At 27.9% G+C, this 27,452-nt stretch overlaps 6 protein-coding genes across 6 annotated transcripts; 4 read left to right on the forward strand and 2 right to left on the reverse strand.

Moving 5' to 3' along the window:
- Positions 1–570: 570 nt before the first annotated feature.
- Positions 571–1,056, reverse strand: LOC135959889 (uncharacterized). Its single transcript, XM_065511013.1, has 2 exons — positions 991–1,056; positions 571–921 (listed from the first exon to the last, which is right to left on the reverse strand). Exons 1-2 carry the CDS (start codon positions 1,054–1,056, stop codon positions 571–573), a joined length of 417 nt encoding a protein of 138 aa, XP_065367085.1.
- Positions 1,057–1,501: 445 nt separating this feature from the next.
- Positions 1,502–2,084, forward strand: LOC135959892 (general odorant-binding protein 56a-like). Its single transcript, XM_065511023.1, has 2 exons — positions 1,502–1,648; positions 1,713–2,084. The coding sequence occupies exons 1-2, from the start codon at positions 1,502–1,504 to the stop codon at positions 2,082–2,084; spliced, it is 519 nt and encodes a 172-aa protein (XP_065367095.1).
- A 10,152-nt stretch (positions 2,085–12,236) lies between these two features.
- Positions 12,237–12,912, forward strand: LOC135960661 (general odorant-binding protein 56a-like). Its single transcript, XM_065512003.1, has 2 exons — positions 12,237–12,344; positions 12,466–12,912. Exons 1-2 carry the CDS (start codon positions 12,294–12,296, stop codon positions 12,817–12,819), a joined length of 405 nt encoding a protein of 134 aa, XP_065368075.1. The 5' UTR covers positions 12,237–12,293; the 3' UTR covers positions 12,820–12,912.
- An 8,149-nt stretch (positions 12,913–21,061) lies between these two features.
- LOC135960783 (general odorant-binding protein 56a-like) lies at positions 21,062–21,762 on the forward strand. The gene is made up of 2 exons (XM_065512169.1): positions 21,062–21,188; positions 21,315–21,762. Exons 1-2 carry the CDS (start codon positions 21,132–21,134, stop codon positions 21,666–21,668), a joined length of 411 nt encoding a protein of 136 aa, XP_065368241.1. The 5' UTR covers positions 21,062–21,131; the 3' UTR covers positions 21,669–21,762.
- A 1,417-nt stretch (positions 21,763–23,179) lies between these two features.
- Positions 23,180–23,756, reverse strand: LOC135959893 (general odorant-binding protein 56a-like). The gene is made up of 2 exons (XM_065511024.1): positions 23,700–23,756; positions 23,180–23,625 (listed from the first exon to the last, which is right to left on the reverse strand). Exons 1-2 carry the CDS (start codon positions 23,754–23,756, stop codon positions 23,257–23,259), a joined length of 426 nt encoding a protein of 141 aa, XP_065367096.1. The 3' UTR covers positions 23,180–23,256.
- Positions 23,757–26,363: 2,607 nt separating this feature from the next.
- On the forward strand, positions 26,364–26,998 carry LOC135960741 (general odorant-binding protein 56a-like). The gene is made up of 2 exons (XM_065512109.1): positions 26,364–26,480; positions 26,549–26,998. Exons 1-2 carry the CDS (start codon positions 26,424–26,426, stop codon positions 26,900–26,902), a joined length of 411 nt encoding a protein of 136 aa, XP_065368181.1. The 5' UTR covers positions 26,364–26,423; the 3' UTR covers positions 26,903–26,998.
- Positions 26,999–27,452: the final 454 nt, after the last annotated feature.

Below are 27,452 nucleotides of genomic sequence, written 5' to 3' on the forward strand. Positions count from 1 at the left end.
CATCACAGGAAATCTGCACTGAACACAACTGATTCGTTTGAAGCGAGTATTGTTCGAAAAATGCCCAAAATATGCAGCCAGACATGAAAGCGTAATATTCCATAATCACAACGATCGGCCTTATGTTGCAATACCTGATTGAAAGTATTTAGACTAAAGTGGTTGTGAAGTTCTGCCTCAACCTCTATATAGTCTAGACCATGCACCGTCCTATTTTTTCCATCAATGCAGAACGCTAGCCCTGAAAGACTCTTCACTTTGGAAAAGAGTGTCCGATATTGGCTTGATTCGTTCTTGGCCTCAAGATGAGCAGTTCTTTAGGCTCGGAATTCATATGTTGCCAGTAAGATGGGAAAACGTCATAGCTAATAATGGCCAATACCTTGAATAAATTTATATGGTACAAATGTTTCAAATTAAAAGCTATAAATAGAAATATCCCGCATTTTAAAGCCATTCACCCAATAATAAAAATTTCATATAGAATTTATTAATTTTTCTTCAATAATTTCTTTATTATTTATGCCAAAATATGTTTTGCACTTAAAAATTTTCCATAGAAACTTTCAATTACATAATATTTTTCAAAATACAACCCTCAAACTCATAAATCAATGAACAGGGATTAGAGTTTTTGATGTTGGCACATTTAGCCAAAGCTGGTTTGATTTTATCTTTTTTATCAGCATATCTCTGCTGCAAATATTTGATGGCTGCTTCTGGATTCTGCTTGCCATCGGCAGCAATCAAGCCCAGTTTCTTATAGCAGCACAACAAGAAACACTGGAGTTTCTCCGAAGTTTCCTTGTGTTTGGGACTAAATAATTCATCGGCCATAATGCGTTTAGTATCATCACCATTTAGACCGCCTTCCTTAATGCACTCCTGCACAGCCTTTTTGGAAACCTCAGCAGCGGCGGCCTAGAAATATATTAAAACAGGAAATTTGTTTACTAAATATGTTGTAGGTTTCTGTGTTATGTTACTTACATCCGTTTGATGGTTAAGGCTGAGTGCCACCACCAAGAACAGTAAATGACAAATAATGGTTTTCATTGTTGCAAGTTGTTGAATTTAATGATAACTTTGCTATCTGCATACGCTGTTTAAATACTAATTTTTAATCAAATGTGCGGTTTGGTCTTGTTTGTAATAAATTGTTATAAAAAAAATTAATTAAATAAAAATAAATAAAATAAAATTACCTCTTCAAAATTATTATAATTCTAATAAATATATTGAACGTTTTTTTGTTCTGTTTTGTCTCGTTAGGTTTGAACTCAAATTAAATACAATTATTTCAAGCACAGTTTTTTGTGTGTAATGTTAATAACTATATATTCAGGCTAATATTTAAAATATGTTAAATTAAATAAATTTTATTAAAAAAACACTGTCAGGCTTTTTTTTTTGTGATTGTGGTTTTGTTTTTAAATTGAAATATTTTCTCATAAATAAACATTGGTCGACCAATGAGTTTTATAGTGAAATTCAAACAACCATGAAAAGAACATGGTTAGTTAAAACAGCAACAAAAGCAGCCGCAACTAAAATTACAAAAACTGGAAAATTATTAAAAATGCAACAATTTATGTTTTTAATGATTTTAATGGTCATTATTAATGCTGCCATAATTTCAGCTAAATCGGTAAATAAGCTACAAAAATAATTTAATAATTTAAATTAAATTTTCTCTATTTTTCTCTACTAAGCCCGATGAGGAAGCTTTGGAGAAACGCTTAACAGAAATTCGCAAAAAATGCATTAAATCCTCCACTCTTACCAAAGAACAAGCCAAATTAATTTACACCCACAAACTATTTACCAAAGACACTACTTTGGCCAATACCGCCAAACCGGTGCAGTGCTATTGTTTGTGTTATTTACAGGAATTTGGTATTTTTGTGGAAGATAAACCAAATGAGAAATTTTTACGTCAAAATCTGCCAGCTTTGATAAATGACAAAAAGAAGGCCGATGCTGTTTTGGACAAGTGCATGAAATTGGAGGGTGAGGACAAATGTGCCATTGGCTTCAATTTCGAGTTGTGTCTGGTCAAAGAGACAGGTCTATATATTTACTAAATGAGTTTTTAAATGAATATTTATATTCTAAATACTTATGAAAATAAATTAACTTTTTCAAATTTTGCATTTAAAATCGTTTGTAACTCTAATGCATTCTTATAAAAACCCACTTTATAGAACAAGATTTTTAAATTTTTAAATTCAATAACAGTTTTTGATTAAAAAAAGATCTGTACCTTCATAACCCTTTATCCTTTACTTGAAACCATAGCAAAACAATAACCAATTTTCTCAATATCTGGTTATCGTTTTTCGTAAAGATATACCTTCAATTAATATAATTTTTGTATGACAATCGTCCAGAGATTGAGAAAATGGGGTTAAGAGTGTTATATTTGGCTGTGCGGAATCTTTTATACCCACCATCAATATGTGACAATAAAATATTTTTCTGATATAGGGCTAATCATCACAAAGAATTTTTGGAAAATTTCAGGCAGCTAGCTCCTCTCGTTTGGGCCCTATCGTACTTTCAACATACGGACATAGCTAGATCGTCTTAGAATCTTTCGAGGACCCAAAATACATACTTTTTTGGTTCTACAACCAATATTTACAAACAGAATGACAAAATCAATATTCCTTCTATCTTTTATGATGGTGTGTATTAAAATTAAACAAAATGTTTCTCTTTTCACGCATATAGGTGCTACAGAGAGAAGTGCCATGTAATGAAGCGTGAAGATAATTATCACTTCAGTATGTTATTTTTTGATAAAAATTTTTTTATATGAATTGTGTTGATATAATTTTCATATAGTTTATTTTATTCTTAATTATACTGACATCCCATGTAATCTAATGTGAAGTCAATTGTCACTTTAGTGTGTCTAAGTAACCTAGAGTGTAGTCACTTTAAACGTTTGTTTTGTAAAATGGTTGTTTTACCCACCAGTAGTAATCTATTGGAGAGTTGTCGAACGAAAGTTTGTTTATAAGCAATCGGTTATTGGACTGTTTATGCAATGTCTTTTTAACTGGTCAATTAGTACACGTACATATTAAAATAAATAGTTATGCTGCTGATCAATTCACAAGGGAAATCGGACAGTCTCATTGTAATACAAAAGTGTCAATTGACCTCCTGCTAACTAGTCAAGTAGCTAGTTGATGATAGGTAAAATCACTATTTCGGAACTATCTCCTGGAACTGCTGGGAACAGACTCTCAGCTAAAATCCATTTAATTCCAAATTTTTGTTTGGAGTTTTCAAAGAGTATTGTGTAAAATAAACATCTATCTAAGTTCTAAAATCTAAGTAGTGGACTCATATTTTGGAATGTTTATAACTAATGTTTTTTCTTTTGGAAAAATCAATAATTTTTCAGGTTCCAACTCCATTGTTGGAATCTGAAATTACTTTAGTAATTTGTGGAAAAGTATTAACTATTTGACTCAGCACGTTAATTTACCCAATTTTTACGAAAAAATGGACTTACCCTGTTTTTCCAAAAACAAACTGAAATCAAGACGTAACAAAGCTCAAGAGAAGTTTTATTTAGGAATTCGACAAAATCCTAAATATGTCTCCGGTTGATGAACATTTGACATTGAGAAACTCATCAAGGTTGCAGGAAAAATAAAAATTATAATTTTAAAATGTTACACTGAGCTACAAAATGACACTTTTTGTCAGAACTTCAAAAGCGACCTAGTGGGAGTTGTAGGCCTAGGTGAAGATATACTAAAACAGTTTTCAAAGATTTTGAAAATTTTCCTTATAAATTAAAGATTGTACAAATAATTTTTATACCCTTCACCATCGTGAGAAGGGTATATATAAGTTTGTCATTCCGTTTGTAATTTCTACATATATATATATTCTGGATCCTTATAGATAGCGGAGTCGATTAAGCCATGTCCGTCTGTCTGTCCGTCTGTCTATTGAAGTCAATTTTCTGAAGACCCCAGATATCTTCGGGATCCAAATCTTCAATAATTCTGTCAGGCATGCTTTCGAGAAGTTTGCTATTTAAAATCAGCACAAAGTTTACTATTTAAAATCAGCACAAATGGCTGAGATATAAGGAAAAAACCAGGACAACCTCGATTTTTGACCTATTTATACCCTACACCACCATAGTGGGGAGGGTATTATGCGTTTGTGCAGATGTTTGTAACGCCCAAAAATATTAGTCTAACACCCACCTTAAAGTATACCGACTTAGAATCACTTTCTGAGTCGATTAAGCGATGTCTGTCCGTCCGTCTGGTCGGCTGGCTGGCTGGCTGTCCATGTAAACCTTGTGCGCAGAGTACAGGTCGCAATTTTGAAGATATTTCGATCAAATTTGGTACATAAAATTTTTTCGGCTCAGGGACCAAGCCTGTTGAAACTGGCTGAAATCGGTCCACTATTTCACCTAGCCCCCATACAAATGTCCTCCCGAAATTGGACTTTATCGGTCATAAATGTTTAATTTATATATGTATCTCCACAAATTCCGCTCCAAATAAGTTTTATATACACAAAATTCATGTCACCAAATTTTGTTACGATCGGTCCATAATTAGTCATAGCTCCCATATAGACCCGCTTCCGCAAATCACTTTAACGTGCATAAATCGCTTAAAAATGTTGGTAAACACACAAAATTCAACATAGTTAACTTTAATATAGACATAAATCACACAACCTAATTTCATGGTGATCGGTCCATAATTGGTCATAGCCCCCATATAACCCCACTTCCGAAAATCACTCAAAAATATAAATTATTGAAATTTTAAAAGAAAATTTTTTTTTGCTCTTTTACTTAGTGTAGGGTATTATATGGTCGGGCTTGACCGACCATACTTTCTTACTTGTTTTTACCTATATCTGGATTACTAAGTCATTAACATAGACAATATGGATATCTAATGATAAATAATTCGAAGACATTTGCAACGACGTATATAAGACCATAGTAAGTTGGACCTACAATGGGTCAAAATCGGAAAAAAAATTGAAAAAAACAAAAAAAAAATTTAAAATTTAAAAAAATAAAAATTTTAAATTTAAAAAAAAAAAATTAAAAAATTTAAAATAACAATTAGAAAATTTTTTTTTTCCAAAAAATTAAAAAAACAACTTTGGAAAAAAAAAAATTTGTTTACCTAAAAATATTTAAAATTTTTATTTTGAAGTATAATTTGATGAAGGGTATATAAGATTCGGCACAGCCGAATATAGCACTCTTACTTGTTTTATATAGTTTTCTGTTTTTTTATTCATATGCGCTGGGGGAGAAAGTACTAAAATAGGTGTTAATGAAAAGTTGAATAACTTTTACAATTTTCATCCGATTTGTATAATAAAAACCATGTTTTATTAAGAACTAAATACTGTTTATACACTGTTATACATTTTTAAAGCGAATAAATTCAAAAAAAGTTGATAAATTTTATTTTTCTTTTAGTCGTAGCGTTGTATCGTTGTATGTCGTAATTATTTGTATTAATGTTTTGTTTTTGTTTCGAAAAATTAGTTTGAAAAATATTTATGACATACAATGCTACAATGCTACAACACTACGACATTGTGTATTGGGCAAATATGTATTTATAACTTACAAATGTATCAAAAAATGTACGTAATTTTAAAGCGTAATCAAATTTCTTTCCAAACCCGTTAAAAAATTTAAAGTCGGACAAAAACTACCAGTTTGTCGGTTAAAATTATTAGTTAATACATAACAGATTTCAAGTTAATCGGGTAAGTATAATTTAAAAATAAAGACATTTAGTTTGCTTTTGTTTAGAAATTTTCTTAATAAAAAACTCCCTTTTGTAAAAAATTAACAAAACATATCACAAATTTACCACTACTAATTTAAAGGGTCGCCATTGATTTTGATCCAAAAGTTTTGGCTCGTTTTGTTACGAGGTATAGGTTCCTAAAAATGTTCAAAATTAATAACTTAAAAATTATTACTCGGAAAGATTTCGGGTGCTTGGTAGTCGTATTCTATGTCGAGAACTTCAGAAAATATATATATGTATTCTTCGAATTCTCGGCAGTTGCAATTTTTAGGTTCAAAATTTAAGCCCAGAGAGCTTGTGATCCAAATTTGTTTTTTTCTCTCTTAGTTTTCGAAAGAACGTCCTCTTCTAATTTTTCTGTTTTTTAAGATACAATGGAGTTACCTAGTTTTTCCATAAAATGCATGGGTTAGCTAGTTTTTACATATATCCAAATTTCGATCTGCACAGTGATAGTAAATGAAACGCACTTTCTATTTTTGGTGTTATCTCAATTTTCGCAAAAAGTTTTTCCGTACGGCATCAAATTTGTTGATTTATATTTATAGCACATTTTTATAATTTTTTGGTAAATTGTAATACCAGAGAATGCAATATAGACATTTTATTAGTTATTGTCATATCAACCACCTTCTTATGGCTGAACAAGCAAAAGCAGTTAATAGAAATAGGTTTAATTCATGCTTTACATTTAAGTTGTTAAATACGTAGCATTTAAGGGTTAAATAACTGTTAACAGAATTTCATTTTAACTTGACCTCCCCAAAGTATGCAATGCTTTTATCCTATAAATATTAAATTACTTAGACAGAATGTTTCATATATTTATTAATACTAAATTCATTAAAGATCTATTTTTCCGTTAAACTTAAGAGCTAAAGTATAATTTTCCTCACAAAATTAAACTAAAAACTATTAAAACTACAATAAACAATAAATCCATTAACCTTAATATAGTTTGATACATTAAGCACACATACATTTTGTTATTTTATACATATTGAGTATAACAAAAATTATTATGACCCAATTAAAATTTCTTTAATAATTTTAATGAAAATTATACAAAAAAATCATAAAAATAAACTCTCACGGACATTGATTTAATTCGTTTTTGCCAGCGTGCATACATTTACAAGATAAACAACGTCATTATCAATAACATCATAATTATAAATATTATCATCATTATCATACATAATACTAATATTTTATAATGCATTATAATATGCATTAATTAATAATAAATATCCAGCAGATATGTAGATAGACAGACATATGAATGCTAATACAAACACATTTATATGGATATAAAAAGGTGGCCCAAAAAAAGAACAACTTTATATTCCAACTAATTTTAATTGTACTTGGGAACATCTAAATTTTCTCCGCTCTTTATAAAACGAAACCAAGCTAATGTTTAATATGTATGTGCAGCAGCAGGATAATATGAAAAACTGACAGACGGACACTAATATTAGCAATTTAACTACATTTTATGTTAATGTGCTGTGTGAATATTTGTATGTTTCTGTTTGTTTGTGTGTGTTAACAGGAAATAAAATATTTAGTGAAAAATTATTATATTGATAATAGACACATAAAAATATATCAGATGATATTAATGTTATCATGACTAAACTTGTATATACATATGAGTATGACTAATATGTATACAATGTATTCATATATATGACTGAATAAGCAAGCATACATTTATATATAGAAATATATTTATTATAATATTAATTTATTTATGTTTATTTCATTCTAAAATTGTATTAGTTGTATGTATTGACCAATGATGCATGTAATTAAGTAGCTTTTCCCATATGTGCTCACAAACATAGACATATATTGTATGTTGCATGTTAGCTAGTGTATGTCAAAATATTAATTTAAATTATATGAATGAAAAAAAAACTAAGTGTTTTGTAAATATAATTAAAAATCAAGAATTTTATAGATTATTAAATTTAATTTAATTTTAAATGTATTCAAGTGACAAATCATTGAATTTTGGCAAAAAAAAAAAAAACTATGTAAATGAAACCAAAGATATTTATCTAAATAGTTGAACATTTAAAATTTTGTTTAAAATTAAATTAAAATGTATAAAAACATTTTATTTAATCTTAATTTAAAGGAAATGAATTTTAATCTTCTGGAAATAATTAAAATAATAAAAATTACCACGAATGGTAAATCAAATGTTCAAATTAGTGGTGATCAATGTGGTAAATACAAATTGAACTTTCTCCAAAAACAATAGGTTATGGAGTAGTCAAAGCTACCTGTTCTTGAGAATTGCAAACAAAGCACGAATGATCTTTGGTGATCAAAGGACAGACAATTTTCGATAAATTTGCCATTTTTATACCCTTCACCTTCGTGAGAAGGGTATATATAAGTTTGTCATTCTGTTTGTAATTTCTACATTTTTCATTTCCGACCCTATAAAGTATATATATTCTGGATCCTTATAGATAGCGGAGTCGATTAAGCCATGTCTGTCTGTCTGTCCGTCTGTCTGTTGAAATCAATTTTCTGAAGACCCCAGATATCCTCGGGATCCAAATCTTCAATAATTCTGTCAGACATGCTTTCGAGAAGTTTGCTATTTAAAATCAGCAAAATCGGTCCATAAATAACGGAGATATGTGCAAAAAACCGGGACAACCTCGATTTTTGACCTGATTTTGATCTATATCTGGATTACTAAGTCATTAATATAGACAATATGGATATCTAATGATAGATATTTCAAAGTCCATTGCAACGATGTAGATAAGGCTATAGTAATTTTGACCTACAATGGGTCAAAATCGGGAAAAATATTTTTTAACCCAATTTTTTTTTTCATCAAAAAATTTTTTTTGTCATACATTTTTTTAAAAAAAAAAAATTTTTTAAATATTTTTTAAAAAAATTTTGGAAAAAACTTTTTCAAAAAAAAAAATTTTTAAAAACAATTAAAAAAAAAAAAAAATTTTGTTTACCTAAAAATATTTAAAAAAAATTATTTTAAAGTATAATTTGGTGAAGGGTACATAAGATTCGGCACAGCCGAATATAGCTCTATTACTTGTTTATATTAAATTTTGAGAAATTTTCTATTTATAGAAGATTTTCGAGACATTTTCTATTTATAGTAAATTTTCGCTTAATTTTCTATTTATAGATAATTTTAACTAGTATCGCTATTTATGGGAAATCTTTTTGCTATTTGTAGTAAATTTTGAGAAATTTGCTATTTATAGTAAATTCACAATAAATGTGCTATTTATAGTAAATATTTGTAAAATCTGCTATTCGTAATGAATTTTCAAGATATTAGCTATTTATAGGAAATTTTCGATAAATTTAAATTTATAGTAACATTTTTGATAAATGTGCTATTTATAGTAAAATTTTTGATAAATTTGCTATTTATAGTATATCGAGCCCTTAGCGCCAAATTATCATAAGCGACAAAACACAAATTTTACAGGAGAAAGTTTTTTTTGGATTATTTTGAAATTTATACATAATTTCGTTCAAGCTATTTGTCTATTTTTCAAAAATATTTATAACTTTTGACAATTAAAAATTCATGGAATACTTTATAGAGAAATATGACAACAAATGTTTTTTATTGAATTTTTGCATAGATAAAAATTTTTCGAATTGAAATTAAATTCTTATTTATAAATAGTTTTTAATGAAATTCCACAGTTATGTAGATATTTCTATTTAAAATGGAAAAATAGAAACGAATTTAGAAATTTATTATCAGCAATCCCGCAATTACCAAAAAAGTGTTGAAAAATTCCAAAAATGGTAATTTTTAGTATTTTGGCTATACTATCCATACCAGGGTCGGGATTATCGGGACCCTTTACAAAATAATTAGAAACATATTGAGCCATCTATATTCGGTTACTATATTTTGATATCGGATACGCGATTTGAGAATTTTTGCACTAAAATTTTATTTTACATAAAAAATAGGTAACAACAATTTTGAAATTGGTTTTCCTTTAAAATATTTTATGAAAACTAAGCTTTCAGAAAGTAGAAATTGCTTATACATCCTCTTAGAAACTTTTTGCAATAACTTAAAAAGAAAAAAAGTTATTTTTTCCCAAAAAATAGCGAAAAATCACTTTTTAAAAAATTTTTAAATTCAAATGCCTATAACTTTTGACTTAGTTATTTGTTTTAAACAGTTCTTTTCTCATTTGACACATACCTGTGTTGTTAGTCTAATAAAGGAAAACTGAAGAATATCGAGAAATATTTGGATACGCTGTTATCAAAAAACTGGAGTAGGGTGGGTAAAAATGTTGAAAATTTAATTTTCAAATGCGAATATCTCCTAAGTTATAACAGATAATTGATAGATACGATGACGTGTTTTGTAGTGCTCTATGAGAAGATTCTACATGTATTTTTTTTGAAATCAGAACTCAAACCAAGAAATAATATCGTTTTAAAAATGTAACATACCCGAGGTGTCCTAATTTGAGGGACCTTGTTCGCGCCCCTGGTGGGCCCATGAGGTCCACGTTCAAAACTTAAACTCGACAACACTTCTTCATTACGCATCTGAAATTTCAGTCAAACCAATCGAACTATTTAGAAGTTACAGATTTATTTCTCTCTTTTTTTTCTATACCACTGTGTGTCGCTTACGATAAAATTTGTTTACTGTAAAATATAAACATTGACTTACGATAAAATCTTACCCCCTATATTTTTGATGTTATTAACAATTTTGATATTCTGAGAACGCTAAAACATCAGTCGGTCCATAAAATTTTAATTTCAGCAATAAAACAAAAATTTTTAAAATGTCGCTTACGATAATTTGGCGCTAAGGGCTCGATATATTCGCTAAATTTGCTATCTATAGTAAATTTTTGAAAAATTAGCTATTTATAGTAAATTTTTGATAAATGTGCTATTTATAGGAAATGTTCGAGAAAATTGCTATTTTGAGAAATTTGCTATTTATAGTAAATTTTCGATAAATTTTTTATTTACAGTACATTTTCGAGAAAATTGCTATTTATTATCAATTTTCTAGAAAATTGCTATTTGTAATCAATTTTGAGAAATGCACTATTTATAGTCAATTTTCGTAAAATTTGCTATTTATATAAAACGTTCGAGAAATTAGCTATTTATAGTAAATTTTCGAGAAATTTGGTATTTATAGTATATTTACGAGAAATTTTCTATTTGTAATCAATTTTGAGATAATAGCTATTTCAGTAAAATTTTGGAGAAAATTGCTATTTGTAGTAAATTTTCGATTAATGTGCTATTTATAGTACATTTTTGATAAAGTGGATATTTATAGTCAATTTTCGAGAAATTTGTTATTTATAGTAAATGTCCGTGAAATTTGCTATTTATAATCAATTTTGAGATATTTGCTATTTTCGAGAAATTTACTATTTTAGTTAATTTTGGAGAAATTTTGTTTTTATAGTATATTTTACGAAAATCGTTCTATATATAGTAACATTTCGATAAATTGGCTATTTATAGTAAATTTGCTATTTATATAAAATTTTCGAGAATTTTGCTATTTTAGTAAATTTTGAAGAAATTGACTATTTATAGTAATTTTTCGAGAAATTTGCTATTTATAGTAAATTTTTGAAAATTTGACATTTAGTTAATTTTTGAGAAATTTACTATTTATGGTAAATGTTCGAGAAATTTGTTATTTATAATAAATTTTCCATAAAATTTGGTAATTATAGTAAATTTTTAATTCATTTGTCATTTATAGTATTTTTTGGAGAAATTTTGCTATTTATTATTTTCGAGAAATTTGCTATTTATAGTAGATATTTGATTAATTGGCTATTTATAGTTAATCTTCCACAAATCTGCTATTGATAGTAAATTTACCATATTTTAGCTATTTATGGTTAATTAGCTATTTTTCTATAATTTTCGAGAAATTGTCTACAAATAACAACTTTAAGAACCTGCAATCACCTTAAAAAAACTCAAAGAATAAATCTATTTTTTTATAATAAATTTCGAATTTAAAATAAATATCTTAATATTTAAGGAACTCTTTGAACTTCCTATACAGATTCCTTAAGTCTAACATTACCATTTGTAAGACGCTTTATATTTGTTTATTTTTTTAAGAAAGTAATAACTTCACGAAACTATCATTTGTCAAAAAAAAAAAAACGATAATAGCTCAAATTAAACAGCAGTAATAATACTTGTAATAATAAAAAATTGGCAAATTCAAATTGCTTTAATTAAAAACTGGCGAATTTATTTTTTTTAAAAAAACATTAAAACTTTAATTTGTGAATCAATTTTGTTTACAACAATTAAAGTAAAATTATTTAATTCTTGATATAAAAAGCCTCAAGTCTGACTAAAGAACATCACAACTTACTCAACAGTCCTTTACGAAACAACAAGTAAATATTTAAATATCAAAACATGAAGGTTTTCATAACATTAGCTGTTGTTTGCTTAATAGCCAGTGTTTTGGTAAGTATTTAAAAATAAAGCAAATAAATTAAAAATATAAAAATTGGTAATTTTCTATAAATAGCTAAAATCCCATAAATATTTTAAACATAAATTTTATTGTATAACATCATAATTTCAGACCGTCGAACTGAACGAAGAACAAAAGGCCAAAGCCAAGCAATACACCGAGGAATGTATTAAACAGGAAAATGTATCCGATGCAGATGCCAACAAATTGCGCCAAAAGGACTTAGCTAATCCCTCACAAAATATGAAATGTTTCGGTACATGTTTCTTTGAAAAACTTGGCACTTTGAAGGATGGCAAAGTACAAGAAGATGTTGTTTTGACCAAATTGGGAGCCATCATTGGCGAGGATAAGACCAAGACTGTTTTGGCTAAATGCAAAGATGTCAAGGGTGCAGATCGCTGTGATACTGGTTTCAAACTCTATCAATGTTTCGAAAGTGCTAAAGCTGAAGTAGCTGCTTAGATATTAAATTGACAGTATTAATGTTAATTAAAAGTATTAATGAGCAGTAGAAATGTAAATTGTTGAAAATAAAGTTTTAAAAGAAATGTTAAATGTTAAATGTTCATGTTTTAATTTGAAAATTAGGTTCTAAATGTAACTCCAGGGTACTGCAGATTAATTTGTTATTTATAGTAAAGTTTCGATAAATTTGCTATTTTTAATTTGTAGGAATTTTTTTCTCTTAATCTTAGCTAAAGCCAATTTAGCTAAACTTCGTTTTAGCAAGTTTAACTGTATTTTACACTTTTTTAATGCAGCTTAATACATTTTCTATATTTTTGGCTATAAACCTAGGTTATAAAAGTATAACTAAGATTCAAGGTTGAGGTTTAATTTAGCTTAAGTTTACTTAACTAAGCTTAATTAAAAAAAATATTTTCTGGTTGCATCTTCTTTAATGCTTATAAATATAATTGCAAAATCTAAAGTTAATCTTGCCTAAAGCTAGTTTAGCTAAACTTCGTTTATCAAGTTTAACTATGTATGAGTTATAAATTTAATTTTAACGAATCAAATCCAAATTGATCCTAGATTAGATACATTTTTGTAAATTAAAAATAACTAAATTAGAGATTTGCGTTAATTCGTTTAAATCTTCTATAAAACACAAGACTTTTAAGGCCCATTAATAAAGCTATTTTTAATCTAAAAAGTTTTTAAAATAAATAGTTATTCGATATTTTTTTAGACTTAAGTTTACTAAAAAAAGCTTAGTTTAAAAAATTGTATTTTGTATTTGTAGAATTAGTAATGCTGATTAATATAATGATAGAATTTTAAGTTAATCTTGGTTAAATCCAGTTTAACTAAACTTCGTTTTACCAAGTTTAACTAAATTTGACACTTAACTTTTAAAGCTAAAAAATTTTGCTATATTTTTATATATAAAGTTTAGTTAATTAAGTTTACATAAACTTTTTTTAACCAAAAGTAGCTAAATTTAGGGCAATTGGAAATAATCAAAGTAGAGATTTGTATTTAGTCTTTTAAAAATATAGAAAAACAAATAGAAATTTTCGATCCTATAAATATAATTTGTGAAACTTAACGAAATTTATCCTAGATTAGCTAAATTGTTTAAAATTTAAAATAAATAAATTAGAGTTTTGCTTTAATTCGTTTAAAATTTATATAAATCACAAATTTGTAAAGCCCATTAATAAAGCTATTTTTAACTTAAACAGTTTCCAAAATAATAAGTTATATAAATTCCTTATTCGATATTTTTTTAAACTTAAGTTTACCAAACTAAGCTTAGTTTAAAAAATTGTATTTTATAATTGTAGAATTAGTAATGCTGATTAATATAATGATATAATTTTAAGTTAATCTTGGTTAAAGCCAGTTTAGCTAAACTTCGTTTTGCCAAGTTTAACTAAATTTGACACTCAACTTTTAAAGCTACAAAATTTTGCTATATTTTTATATATAAAGTTTAGTTAATTAAGTTTACATAAACTTGTTTTAACCAATAGTAGCTAAATTTGAGGCAATTGGAAATAATCAAAGTAGAGATTTGTATTTAGCCTTTTAAAAATATTGAAAAACGAATAAAAATTTTCGATCGTTTAAATATAATTTGTGAAACTTAACGAAATTTATCCTAGATTAGCTAAATTGTTTAAAATTTAAAATAAATAAATTAGAGTTTTGCTTTAATTCGTTTAAAATTTATATAAAACACAAATTTGTAGAGCCCATTAATAAATCTATTTTTAATTTAAAAAGTTTTCAAAATAATAAGTTATTTAAATGCCTTATTCGATATTTTTTTAGACTTAAGTTTACTAAACACAGCTTAGTTTAAAAAATTGTGTTTTGTAATTGTAGAATTGGTAATGCTGATTAATATAATGATATAATTTTAAGTTAATCTTGGTTAAAGCGAGTTTAACTAAACTTCGTTTTACCGAGTTTAACTAAATTTGACACTTAACTTTTAATGTTACAAAATTTTGCTATATTTTTGTATCTAAAGTTTAGTTAATTAAGTTAAGATAAACTTGTTTTAACCAATTGTTGCTAAATCTGGGCCAATTCCAAATAATTAAAGTAGAAATTTGTATTTAATCTTTTAAAAATATTGAAAAACAAATAATAATTTTCGATGGTAGAGTCCCCATATGAGGATTTGTTGTATTACAATAGACCTATAATTCTAAAGCTGTTGAAATTATATCCAACAATCACCCTTACCTTACTTAGGCTACTATTCATAGCATATTCCAAATACATGAAAACAGTTATAGTAGCAAAACTGAGAACAATTCAATGTATAAGTTATTTTGTTGTCCCAAAAATCCATAGTGTCTAGTTAAGATATATTTAAGTGCTATATAAATATATTAAAAGCTTATAAATCTTCACTGTATTTCCAATTAAATGCTCTGCATGCAGTTTTGATTTAAATACATTTTTGGCTACAACAGAAAATGTATGCATAAACATGTTCGATAGTTAAAATGGCAAATAGTGAACAATTCAATTAATATTTAAGTGTTTTTTCATTTTTATGAACAATTCGCTACAAAATCGCCACTAAGATTTCTGTATAGTTAAATGCATATTTTGTTTTAATATAGCAATAATTAATTTTTTATATCTTTAAAGCATCACAGAGAAACACTCATACATACATTCAAATATGACCAATTCCTGATGCACTTAAAAATAAAAAAAAAAAAAACCTTAATAACTCTATAAAAAATAAAAAAAATAACACGAATTTATATGACTTAATGGTTGTTGCCATTTTTATTCAACAGAAAAAAAAAACATTAAATGAATACAAATGTACTATTTTTTATAGATTTTTTTTCGCTGTCGATCTTAATCTTGTCGCGTCTCTGCAGTAATTTACAATGTTTTTAAACGATTTCTTGTTAACAACTACAACAATGACATAACGAGCTGGCTGCCACCAACCAACACTGTGAGTAAGAAATTAATGTGCTCAAGTGTTGCCAGCAAGAATACTTCTGGCTGCTGCTGTTGTTGCTGCTAGTGATGATGTTGATGACGTTGTGGAGTTTGATGTCGTAAAAATGCTGACCAAATGACCGGTAGTTGTAGTCGTCGACAATGACTACGACATTGTAAATTGATTGTAAAAAAAAACCAAGCGAATCGTTATAGTTGTACACAATAGTTTATAGACCTGATGCTACGAAATGGAAAATATAACAACCGGAAATAATTTTTATATATTTATTGATGAGTAGAGGAATAAAATACGACAACACTACTAGCAAAATCTTTTAAAGCAAATAAATAACTGCAGCAATGAATAAAGTGCTAAAATTTGGAGGGCGAATATAAATTTGAAATTTAAATTTTCTATTAAAGTTTGGTTGAAATGAAAAGAGACTGAATTTTGCAATGATATTTATAGTGAATTTTCGGATAACCTGGAATAGGACATTTTCTATACATATGCTATTAAATTTGAAAATTTGCTATTTCTAGCGATCGTTCGATAAATTTACATTTCATAGCTAACTTTCTTGTTTGCTATTTATAGGAAGTTTGCTATTTGTAAAAATTTTTTTTTGAGAAATTTGCTATTTATAGTAAATTTTCAAAAAATCAGCTTTTTTAGTAAATATTCGAGAAATTTGCTATTTCACGAAAATGTGCTGTTTATAGTAAATTTTCGAGAAATTAGCTATTTATAGTAAATTTTCGAAAATTTGCTATTTATAGCGAATTCTCTATAATTGTGCTATTTATAGCAAATTCTCTATAAATGTGCTATTTATAGCAAATTCTCTATAATTGTGCTATTTATAGCAAAGTTTCTGTTAAATGTGCTATTTATAGTAAATTTTCGAGAAATTTTGCTATTAATAGTAAATTTTCGAGAATTGTGCTATTTATGGTAAATTTTTTATTTGTAGTAAATTCCATAAAATGTACCAAATCTCGATAAATGTGCTATTTATATCAAATTCTCGATAAATGTGCTATTTATAGTAAATTTTCCAAAAATTTGCTATTTATAGCAAATTCTATATAAATGTGCTATTTATAGCAAATTCTCGATAATTGTGCTATTTGTAGTAAATTTCTGTTAAATGTGCCATTTATTTCTTGTTTGCTATTTAGAGGAAAGTTGCGATTAATATGCTATTTGTAGGAAATTCGGGTTAAATTTGCTATTTACATATATATTTTTTTTATATATAAACAAACACAAACTGCGAAGTGTTTTGCTTGTCTGCAGTTACACCCAGAGTCTCTGGCGGGAATCGAACCCGCAACCCTAAGATGTATTCGAAATTATAATTTATTTTTGATGAATTAGCTATTTATAGTAAATTTTTAATACATTTGCTATTTATAGAAAATGTTAAATACATTAGATTTTCTCTAGTATCGAATGTTTTATATATTTATAAACTGTAAAACATTTCTCTACAATTTTTTGTTCGAATTACCTCTATCCATAATTATTTCCCATAACTGTTTAAATTTTACTAAAAAGTTTAACTTTATATTTAATAAATAATGTTAGTTCGTACCCCAAACAAAGTTCATTAATACAAAATTGTATTTTCTTAAGAAATCTTTACTTAAATCCTTAAAGGACAAATGTAAAACTGAATGTTTATACCAAATGTATATTTAAGGCTACCCTCATCAAATTCTTATCTTTAACTCTATTTAAGACAAACAAAAATAAACTATTATTACTATAAAGAAAAAAAAAACATTTTTACAAGGTTTGTGCCCAATATTTGGCTTTAACAAAATGTCACAGTTTAGGAGGTCTATAAATTTTTAATAAAGTCGAATGTTTTAAAGGGTTATCCTTACTACTGCTCTCTGTATATATGCTATCAATTTCTTTCATTTTCTTTTACTATTTTATTAAGGTTTAACCTAAATACCTATAATATACAAACAAAATGCATACAAAATTTTATTTGAAAATTGGAAAATAGAATGTAAAACAAATAAATGTGTAACAAAGAACAAGTATGTATTGAAAACAGAAAGATAAGCAGACGTGCGTAACTAATTTGGTTAAAGAAATTTAAACAGAAAATAAATTAAAGGATTGCAAACGAAATTTTTTAAGCAAACAAGTTTAAATCTAGAAATTTCGTTTAAATTTTTAAAATAAAGTAAAGCTTTATTTTTTTCTTTAAAGATTAGAAGTAATGAAAGCAAGAATAAATAATTGCTTTCAAACTGTCATCTCATCATAAGTAATGTGTGCTAAGCAAACAGAACAATAAGGAAAAAATATAGTTTTAAAAAACTTAAAGTTGATTTTTTTTGCCTATTTTGTGGTTACTATTATTACTTCAAGCTATAGTTATTGAAATAAAAGCGTAACAACAATTAATGTGTTTTTTTGTGTGTAATTTTTTTTAGACAAGTTCTATTATGTGCTTGTGAGTTACGCTACAGTTAGCGGGAGGGCAATGTACAATAATTATCATGTTTACCACAAATAGGCAAACATCAATATTGTTTGCAAATTTCAATATATCGAGCAATAACGAGATTTGCTATTTATAGTAAACTAGCTGAACCCGGTCCTTCAATGTTAATACATGTAGTGGCTTACGACTGGTTCCAATGAATTCAAAAATTCAGTATGTAAATTCCTTATTCATGCTCCTAATATGCAAGTGTAAACAAAATTGTTTATCACAGAATGAAAATCTAACTTTACACTGTTACCCAAAATCCTTTTCTGAAGATTCCGTGAAAATTTCATCAAAATCGGTCCAGCTATTTTTGAGTCCATACTGAACATACATACACACATCAATTTTTATGAAATATAGGGCATTAGCGGTATAATGTAAAAATTGGATTTTTACACACCCCTCCGCCCACAGACCGAATATCAAAAATCTAACTTTACAGTGTTACCCATAGGGCTGTTCTGAAGAATCGCTTAACATTTCATCAAAATCGGTCCACCTGTTTTTGAGTTCATTCGGAACATACATACCCACATACATACAAACATCCATTTTTATATACAGGCAAATCCCGGTATAACGAATCTCACTTTAACGAAAATCCGATTTAACGCACGGTCAAATTGTAACATCGACTACCTTATATAACGAACGTTTCAAAAATTGTATGCTCGATATAACGAACAGAAAGTATAAAAAACAGAAGTATAAAGAATGTAAATATAAGAAAATAAGTCGTTACAGTACCGTTTTCAATGGTTACTCTCTTTAGAAATAGGTGCTGTAATTTTTTCTATAGTGGTTTTAATTGCTTGTTTCACAATATCGAATGAAAGATTTCGTTCGCATTCTAAGCGAAAGAAAACTGATTTGTTCACATAAACATGAAGATAGGGAATCCAAAATCAGCTTTCTTTCGCTTAGAATGCGAACGAAATCTTTCATTCAATATTGTGAAACAGGCAATAATTGTGCAAGTGTTCATGTGAATTAAATATGGGAAACCTTAGAAGAATTTCATTGAAAGAAAAAGTAAAAAATTTAAATGAATGTATGAAATATGGTATAACAAAGTTCTCAACATTTTGAAGAAAATAAAACAAAAATTTTATCGTGACTAAGTGTTTCCTGTAAACTATCTTCACACAAATTAAGTCGAATCTTAAAAATTTGTTTTTTTTTAAATGTTTATCCCTCAGTTTAATTTTCAACAGGTTGAATCATTTTCAGAATCGAAATCCCTTACAATGAAGGCTTTATTAATCGTGAATAATGCACCAAGCCATTATCCACGATTAATACGATATTCATTCCTCGATTTGGACGATATTCATTCCTTCTAATGTCACACAGCTCATCCAACCTAGGGATCAAAACGCCATACGTTTAGTTAAATTCCAATGCAGAAAAAGTTGTCCATAATTAAAAAAAACATCTCGATATTACGAATCTTTCAATTTAACGAATGGACTTGACAACATATCGTTCGTTATACCGGGATTTGCCTGTATATAGATTCTCGAGAAATTTGCAAATTTTTTGAGAAATTTGCTATTTACTATAAATTTTCTATAAATTATCTATTTGTAATCAATTCTCAGAAATTTGCTATTTATACTAAATTACATACAGTTGCTATTTATAGTACATTTTCGAGAAATTTGCTATTTATAGTAAATTTTCGAGAAATTTACTATTTATAGTACATTTTGGACAAATTTGCTATTTATAGTAAATTTTTGAGAAATTTTCTATTCATAGTCAATTTTGCGAAATTTGTTATTTGTAATCAGTTTTGAAAAATTTGCTATTCATAGTAAATTTTGGAAAAATTTGCTATTTACAGCAAATTTTCGAGAAATTTTCTATTTACAGTAAAGTTTTGAAATTTGCTATTATAGGAAATTAGCGAGAAATTTCCTATTAATAGTAGATTTTCGAGAAATTTGCTATTAATAGTAAATTTTCGAGAAATTTGCTATTAATAGTAGATTTTCGAGAAATTTGCTATTAATAGTCAATTTTTGAGAAAGTTGATATTTATATTAAATTTATGAGCAATTTGATATTCATAGTAAATTTTTGGTAAATTTGCTATTTATAGTAATTTTCGGGAAATTTGCTATTTATAGTAAATTTTCGAGAAATATGCTATTTATATATTTATAGTACATTTTGGACAAATTTGCTATTTATAGTAAATTTTTGAGAAATTTGCTATTTATTGTCAATTATGCTATTTGTAATCAATTTTGAGAAATTTGCTATTCATAGTAAATTTTCGAAAAATTTGCTATTTACAGTAAATTTGCTATTCATAGTAAATTTTTGGGAATTTAGCTAATTATGGTAAATTTTTGAGAAATGTGCTATTTATGAAAAATGTTTGAGAAATTTGTTATTTATAAAATAAACATCTTAATATTTAAGAAACTCTTTGAACTTCCCATACAGCTTCCTTAAGTCTAACATTACCATATGTAAGACGCTTTATATTTGTTTATTTTTTTCAAGAAAGTAATCACTTCACGAAACTATTACCTGTCAAAAAAAATTACGATAATAGCACAAAGTAAACAGCAAACATATACACAAGTAAATAATATTCGTAATAATAAAAAATTGGCAAACTCAAATTGCTTTAATTAAAAGCCTGGCGAATTTTTTAAAAAAAAAACATTAAAACTTTAATTTGTGTATCAATTTTATTTACAACAATTAAAGCAAAATTATTTAATTCTTGATATAAAAAGCAGCAATTTTGACTAAAGAACATCACAACTTATTCAACAGTCCTTTAAGAAACACAAGTAAAAATTTAAATATCAAAACATGAAGGTATTCATTACTTTAGCTGTTGTTTGCTTAATTGCCAGTGTTTTGCCATCGGTAAGTTTTTAAAAATGTAGCTAATAAATTAAAAATAATTGAGCAAAAATATAAATAGCTATAATCACATAAATACCTGAAACATGTTTTGACTACCAAAATTATTGTTTAACCTCTTACTTTCAGCCCCTCGAACTGAACGAAGAACAAAAAGCCAAAGCCAAGCAATACTTCGAGGAATGCATTAAACAGGAAAATGTCTCCGATGAAGATGCCAACAAATTGCGCCAAAAGGACTTTGCTAATCCCTCACAAAATTTGAAATGTTTTGGTACCTGTTTCTTTGAAAAAGTAGGCACCTTGAAGGACAGCCAAGTGCAAGAAGATGTTGTTTTGGCCAAATTGGGCTCCATCCTTGGTGAGGAAAAGACTAAGACTATTTTGGCCAAATGTAAAGATGTCAAGGGTGCAGATCGCTGTGATACTGGTTTCAAAATCTATGAATGTTTCGAAAGTGCTAAGGCTGAAGTAGCTGCTTAGATATTTAATTGGCAGTTTAACAAAATTTAAAAAGTATTAAATGAGAAGGATAAATGTAAATTGTTTAAAATAAAGTTTTAAAAGAAAAATTAAATGTTTATGTTTTAATTCGAAAATTAAGAAGAAATATGTTGATTCTAAATGTAGCTAAAGGGTACTGCAGAGTTTTCGATCAATTTGCTATTTATAGTAATTTTTCGAAGAAATATGATATTTGAACTAAAATTAAACATTTTTTGAAAAATTAGCTATTTAAGGGAAACTTTCTGTTTATAGTAAATTTTGGATAAATTTGCTATTTATAATAAGTTTTCGATTATTTTACTATTAATAGTAAATTTTAGATAAATTTGCTATTTACAGGAAATTTTTGATAAATTCGCTATTGTAGTAAATTACCGAGAAATTAGCTATTTATAGTAAATTTTCGAGAAATTTGCTATTATAGTAACCCAATAAGCACCAAGGCCCCTAAAAAATCAAGCACTTGAATATTTTGACTTGAATGAAAAATATTTTAAAAAATTTAATATTTTTCAAAGAAAAAATATGTGGCTTGAATTTATATTTCCTTTTTACTGCAGAATGCTATTGAAATAAAGTGTAAAACAACCGTAATTCAATTGCTTAACTATAACTCAAGGCTCGAATTACACTTACTTTCAACTTGAATTCCAGTAAAAATTCTTATTGTGAATCTTCGATCAATTTGATATTTATAATGAATTTTTGATGAAATAGCTATTTATTGTAAATTTTGGAGAAATTTGCTATTAATATTAAGGTTTCCATCAATTTGAATTTTTCAGCAATTAGCTATTTCTATTAAATTTTCGGTAAATTTGCTGTTTATTGTATTTTTGATGTACTTATCAATAAAAACTGTAAAACAAATTGAATTTCAGTTATACAATAAAATGTTCATGGTTGAAATGAACTTGTATTACACTTTATTTCAATAGCAATGTCCAGTGAAAAGAAAACTTGAATTCAAATCAAATATTACAGTATTAATACAGTTGAATACAAGGCTGGAATCAGAATATTACATATTTTATTCTGGGTCCCCATACGATTCGAAGACGATCAACTAGTTCCCATACAAATGTCCCTCCGTAATACTGTTTGAGCAGTCATAATTATGTTGATTAGGCAGCAATCTGTACTCTGACTTTATACTGAAAGATATGGCTGAAACAAATGTCTCTAGTCCCTCTCAGAAAATTACTTGACTTCTATAACATGAAAAATACTCGAACATGGGCATGAATTTCTATAAGATTTCCCATACTTGACTTTAAATTTTTTGGATGCTTATTTGGCTGATTTTGTAGTAGAAATCACATGATTTACGGTGACGTTTAGCACCTTATTAAGAACATAAGGAGGAAAATCATTACTTAATTTATATATCACTATCTGTAATTCCTAAGTAGTAATTTTTAAGACTCATTTCAATTTAAATCATATCTTTTAACCTTGTAATTTCATACAATAAAAAAATCAAAATATTTACTTAATTTTGTTAAAATTTTATTTCCAGGATATAGTTTTTTTTCTTCACAAATAATACTTTTTCATCTTAACTTTAAGCTTTAGCGGCCAATTGAGCCTTGTAGCTTTCGAAACATTCGTAGATTTTGAAACCGGTATCACAACGATCTTCACCCTTGATGTCCTTGCATTTGTGCAAAACTTCCTTGGTCTTCTCTTCACCGATGATGGAACCCAATTTTTGCAAAACAACATCTTCTTGCACTTGGTTGTCCTTCAAGGTACCGACCTTTTCAAAGAAACAAGTACCGAAACATTTCATGTTAGCAGAGGGATTAACAAAGTCCTTGTTGCGCAATCTGGTGGCATCTTCTTCGGAAACGTTTTCCTGTTTAACACATTCTTGGAAGTGAACCTTGGCTTTGGCCTTTTGTTCTTCATTCAATTCAAGGGGCTGGAAAGATAGGAATTATTAAATTTTATTAAAATAAAGTTTTTAAAGAATTTTTAGGCTATATTCCTTACTGAAACACTTACATTAGCCAAAGCACTGGCAATTAGGCAAACAACAGCTAAAGTAAAGAAAGCCTTCATATTGAAACTTTAGATTTTTGCTTGTCTTAAGAAGTGTTTATTAAAAGACAGTTAAAAGACTTGTGTTGTTCTATGGTTTAGACTCTGGGGTTTTTATAATCAGAATATTTTACAGTCGATACACGGAATACAGTTTAATTTGTTTACCCATATGTTTGCAATTTTTTGTTTATTTTTTTGGTAATAGTTTCGTGGAAAGATTAGCAAAGAAAGCTAAAAACAGCTGCTATAAAATGCGTAAGTGTTGGTCGAAGTTTTTTTTATTATTATTTGTTTATAGCCGAAAACAATATATTTTTTATAGTGACGTTAAAACTGTCTGGCTTGCTTTAAAATAAGCAAAAAAATAATTTGTATAATTTATCAGCATCTACATCATCAAGTTGTGATTTAAGTCTACATGTCTCATTAATTATTCATTTATTTTGGCCTTAATATGTTAGACAGTCTGCGAGACAAAATAAAATTAGATTAATCTGTAATAAAGACTAAGCTGCATTTAAGATGTTTAGCTAGCGCTTAGTAAAAGTTAAGGTGAGAGTCCAAGAAAGGTACAAATGTAAGGATTTGAAATGAATCAAATTAAATTTTTGGTGTTGTTTCCCCAAGCCTTGAATTATGTGTGTTCTAAAATGAAATTAAGGAAAATAATTTTGAAAAAATTAACTTTAGTAAATGGTTTTTTTAAGCCCTAAAAACTTACGAAAGGGTTAACTGTCAAACGAACTGCCTTACTATGTCCAATTTTTGATATTTATGATCAGTATACTCAGTATATTCATACTGACTCTTGAACAACGTTACCAAATTATACAAATTTGAAAATCAGTCATGGAATTGCGCAACTTATAGACAACTATTTTATCGTAAAATTTTGTTCAGCAATGATGCTTATTTTTGGATAAATGTGTTTGTTAATAAACAAAATTGGAGTAAGACCAATACCCTACAGAATCAATAACATCCAGAAAATTTAACCGTTTGGTGATTTCATCGAACATGGACCACGCTTATATGAAAATATGGATGCCATTGAGGCGAGATGTGGTTTCAACAGGATGGCGTTACGTGCCATTGGCGACCGCAACTATCCTTTTATTGAAATCAAAATTTGGCGATAACTTGATTTCGAGTGGGATCACATGAGGTCACTGGGGTATGCTGATAAACCAACTAAAATTGTAGGCTGACAATGTTCATGTTAACGTGACAAAAGGTTCCAATTTTAAAGTTATTTTTAGTATTTTCATTCTTAAAAAATAATCAAAAGTTTGACGTCTTGAATTTTCTCAGTATTTTCCCGAAGATAGGCGGCCTAATATTCATGAAAAAGTCATTGATTTGAGAAACCCTTTGGAACCGTATTATGTGTGGTAAATTTCATTAAAATTCAAGAGGACAAAAATAGCAGTTTTCTGTCACCTATTACAATCAATAACTTATTTTTTTTTATAAGTTTATACATTTTTAAAGAAAGTTATTGTTAAAAATACAAATAAAATACACAATAAAATCTAGCCTTTTTAAAATTTGATTGAAAACATGATTTGTAATTAAACTCTAGTAAAGAAAACAACTAAACCACAACATAATTTTAACCAAGTCATTTATAAATATTAAGAGCAATCACTCAATATGTGTGTATGTCAAGCACTTTACGAATCTATGACCAATGAAAGAAAACCAAAATAATAATAAACAAGTAAGAAAGTATGGTCGGTCAAGCCCGACCATATAATACCCTACACCAAGTAAATGAGTAAAAATATTTTTCTTTTAAAATATCAATAATTTATATTTTTGAGTGATTTTCGGAAGTGGGCCTTATATGGGAGCTATGACCAATTATGGACCGATCATCTTGAATTTAGGTCGTGTGATTTATGTCTATATTGAAGTTAACTATGTTGAATTTTGTGTGTATACCAAAATTTTTAAGCGATTTATGCACGTTAAAGTGATTTTCGGAAGCGGGTCTATATGGGAGCTATGACTAATTATGGACCGATCGTAACAGAATTTGGTGACATGAATTTTGTGTATATAAAACTTATTTGGAGCGAAATTTGTGTAGATACATAGATAAATTAAACATTTATGACCGATAAAGTCCAATTTCGAGGGGACATTTGTATGGGGGCTAGGTGAAATAATGGACCGATTTCAGCCAGTTTCAATAGGCTTGGTCCTTGGGCCGAAAAAGTAATATGTACCAAATTTGATCGAAATATCTTCAAAATTGCGACCTGTACTCCGCGCACAAGGTTTACATGGACAGCCAGCCAGCCAGCCAGCCAGCCAGCCAACCAGACGGACGGACGGACATCGTTTAATCGACTCAGAAAGTGATTCTAAGTCGATCGGTATACTTTAAGGTGGGTGTTAGACTAATATTTTTGGGCGTTACAAACATCTGCACAAACGCATAATACCCTCCCCACTATGGTGGTGTAGGGTATAAAAATTCAAAACAAACAAAAAATTGCAAAAATTGTAAACAAATACAAAAAAAAACCGGATTTTGAGTATCTATCACTGTTTGCCATAATTATGAGCCAAAGATTCTGATTATAAAAACCCCTGGGTTTGAAGCAAAGTACAACACAACTTTCTTAACTGTCTTTCAGTAAACACTTCCCAAAACAAACAAAAAACTAAAAACTCAATATGAAGGCTTTCTTTACTTTAGCTGTTGTTTGCTTAATTGCCAGTGCTTTGGCCAATGTAAGTAATCATTTATGATCATTGGAATCAGATCAAAACAAAATATTAATAATTCTCTCTTATTTCAGCCCCTCGAATTGAACGAAGAACAAAAAGCCAAAGCCAAGGTTCACTTCCAGGAGTGTGTTAAACAAGAAAACGTTTCCGAAGAAGATGCCACCAAATTGCGCAACAGAGAATTCGCTAACGCCTCACCCAGCATGAAATGTTTCGGAACTTGCTTCTTCGAAAAGGTCGGTACCTTGAAGGACAGCCAAGTGCAAGAAGAAGTTGTTTTGCAAAAATTGGGTGCCCTTATCGGTGAAGAGAAGACCAAGGAAGTTTTGCACAAATGCAAGGACATCAAGGGTGAAGATCGTTGTGATACCGGTTTCAAAATCTATGAATGTTTCGAAAGCTATAAAGCTCAATTGACCGCTTAAGTATTAAGTGAAAAAAGTATTATTTGAAAGAAAAACCACATAATTTAACTTATTTAAAATAAAGTTTAATAGTATTTAAAAACAAACTGAAATGAAGCCTTAATTTTTTGTTTTATATGTATACAAAATTTTCGGAGATTGGGAAATTTTTGAGGATGAAAAAAAAATTATTTATTATTGTTATTACTTTTATTATCACTTTTTAATATTGGGAGAATTCTTACCTGAAATCGTCTCCGATTCCAATAGAATTTACCACAGTTACTATATCTGTTGTCTTTTGACAAAAGAACTTAAATAGAATTTTCAAAATTTTCAGGAGAGCGTACACTGAGGGAAAAACGACGTTGCAAAATCGACAACGGTTGCATTAAAATAATGTAAAAAATAAAGAAATTGTTATTTATATTAATTACCAAAAAAATAGAAAAGAAAAATTGTCAGGTGTCAAATCATACACGAACGGTATCAAGTCGAAAACTTATGGTGTCAAAATGACAACGGTCTGGTGTCAAATCGTACACGAACGTTGTCAAATCGACAACGGATT

Source organism: Calliphora vicina, chromosome 5 (assembly GCF_958450345.1).
Source record: "Calliphora vicina chromosome 5, idCalVici1.1, whole genome shotgun sequence".
NCBI classification, from domain to species: Eukaryota; Metazoa; Arthropoda; class Insecta; order Diptera; family Calliphoridae; genus Calliphora; species Calliphora vicina.

Excerpts from the sequence above, each read along its gene's own strand:
- LOC135960661 (XM_065512003.1), top strand. The coding sequence starts at position 12,294 with ATGAAGGTTTTCATAACATTAGCTGTTGTTTGCTTAATAGCCAGTGTT. Across the intron at positions 12,345-12,465 it reads GCTTAATAGCCAGTGTTTTG|ACCGTCGAACTGAACGAAGA; the intron begins GTAAGTATTTAA and ends TCATAATTTCAG.
- LOC135960783 (XM_065512169.1), top strand. The coding sequence starts at position 21,132 with ATGAAGGTATTCATTACTTTAGCTGTTGTTTGCTTAATTGCCAGTGTT. Across the intron at positions 21,189-21,314 it reads TTGCCAGTGTTTTGCCATCG|CCCCTCGAACTGAACGAAGA; the intron begins GTAAGTTTTTAA and ends TCTTACTTTCAG.
- LOC135959889 (XM_065511013.1), bottom strand. The coding sequence starts at position 1,056 with ATGAAAACCATTATTTGTCATTTACTGTTCTTGGTGGTGGCACTCAGC. Across the intron at positions 922-990 it reads GCCTTAACCATCAAACGGAT|GCCGCCGCTGCTGAGGTTTC; the intron begins GTAAGTAACATA and ends ATATATTTCTAG.
- LOC135959893 (XM_065511024.1), bottom strand. The coding sequence starts at position 23,756 with ATGAAGGCTTTCTTTACTTTAGCTGTTGTTTGCCTAATTGCCAGTGCT. Across the intron at positions 23,626-23,699 it reads TTGCCAGTGCTTTGGCTAAT|TCTTTCCAGCCCCTTGAATT; the intron begins GTAAGTGTTTCA and ends TAATAATTCCTA.
- LOC135960741 (XM_065512109.1), top strand. The coding sequence starts at position 26,424 with ATGAAGGCTTTCTTTACTTTAGCTGTTGTTTGCTTAATTGCCAGTGCT. Across the intron at positions 26,481-26,548 it reads TTGCCAGTGCTTTGGCCAAT|CCCCTCGAATTGAACGAAGA; the intron begins GTAAGTAATCAT and ends CTCTTATTTCAG.
- LOC135959892 (XM_065511023.1), top strand. The coding sequence starts at position 1,502 with ATGAAAAGAACATGGTTAGTTAAAACAGCAACAAAAGCAGCCGCAACT. Across the intron at positions 1,649-1,712 it reads CCATAATTTCAGCTAAATCG|CCCGATGAGGAAGCTTTGGA; the intron begins GTAAATAAGCTA and ends TTCTCTACTAAG.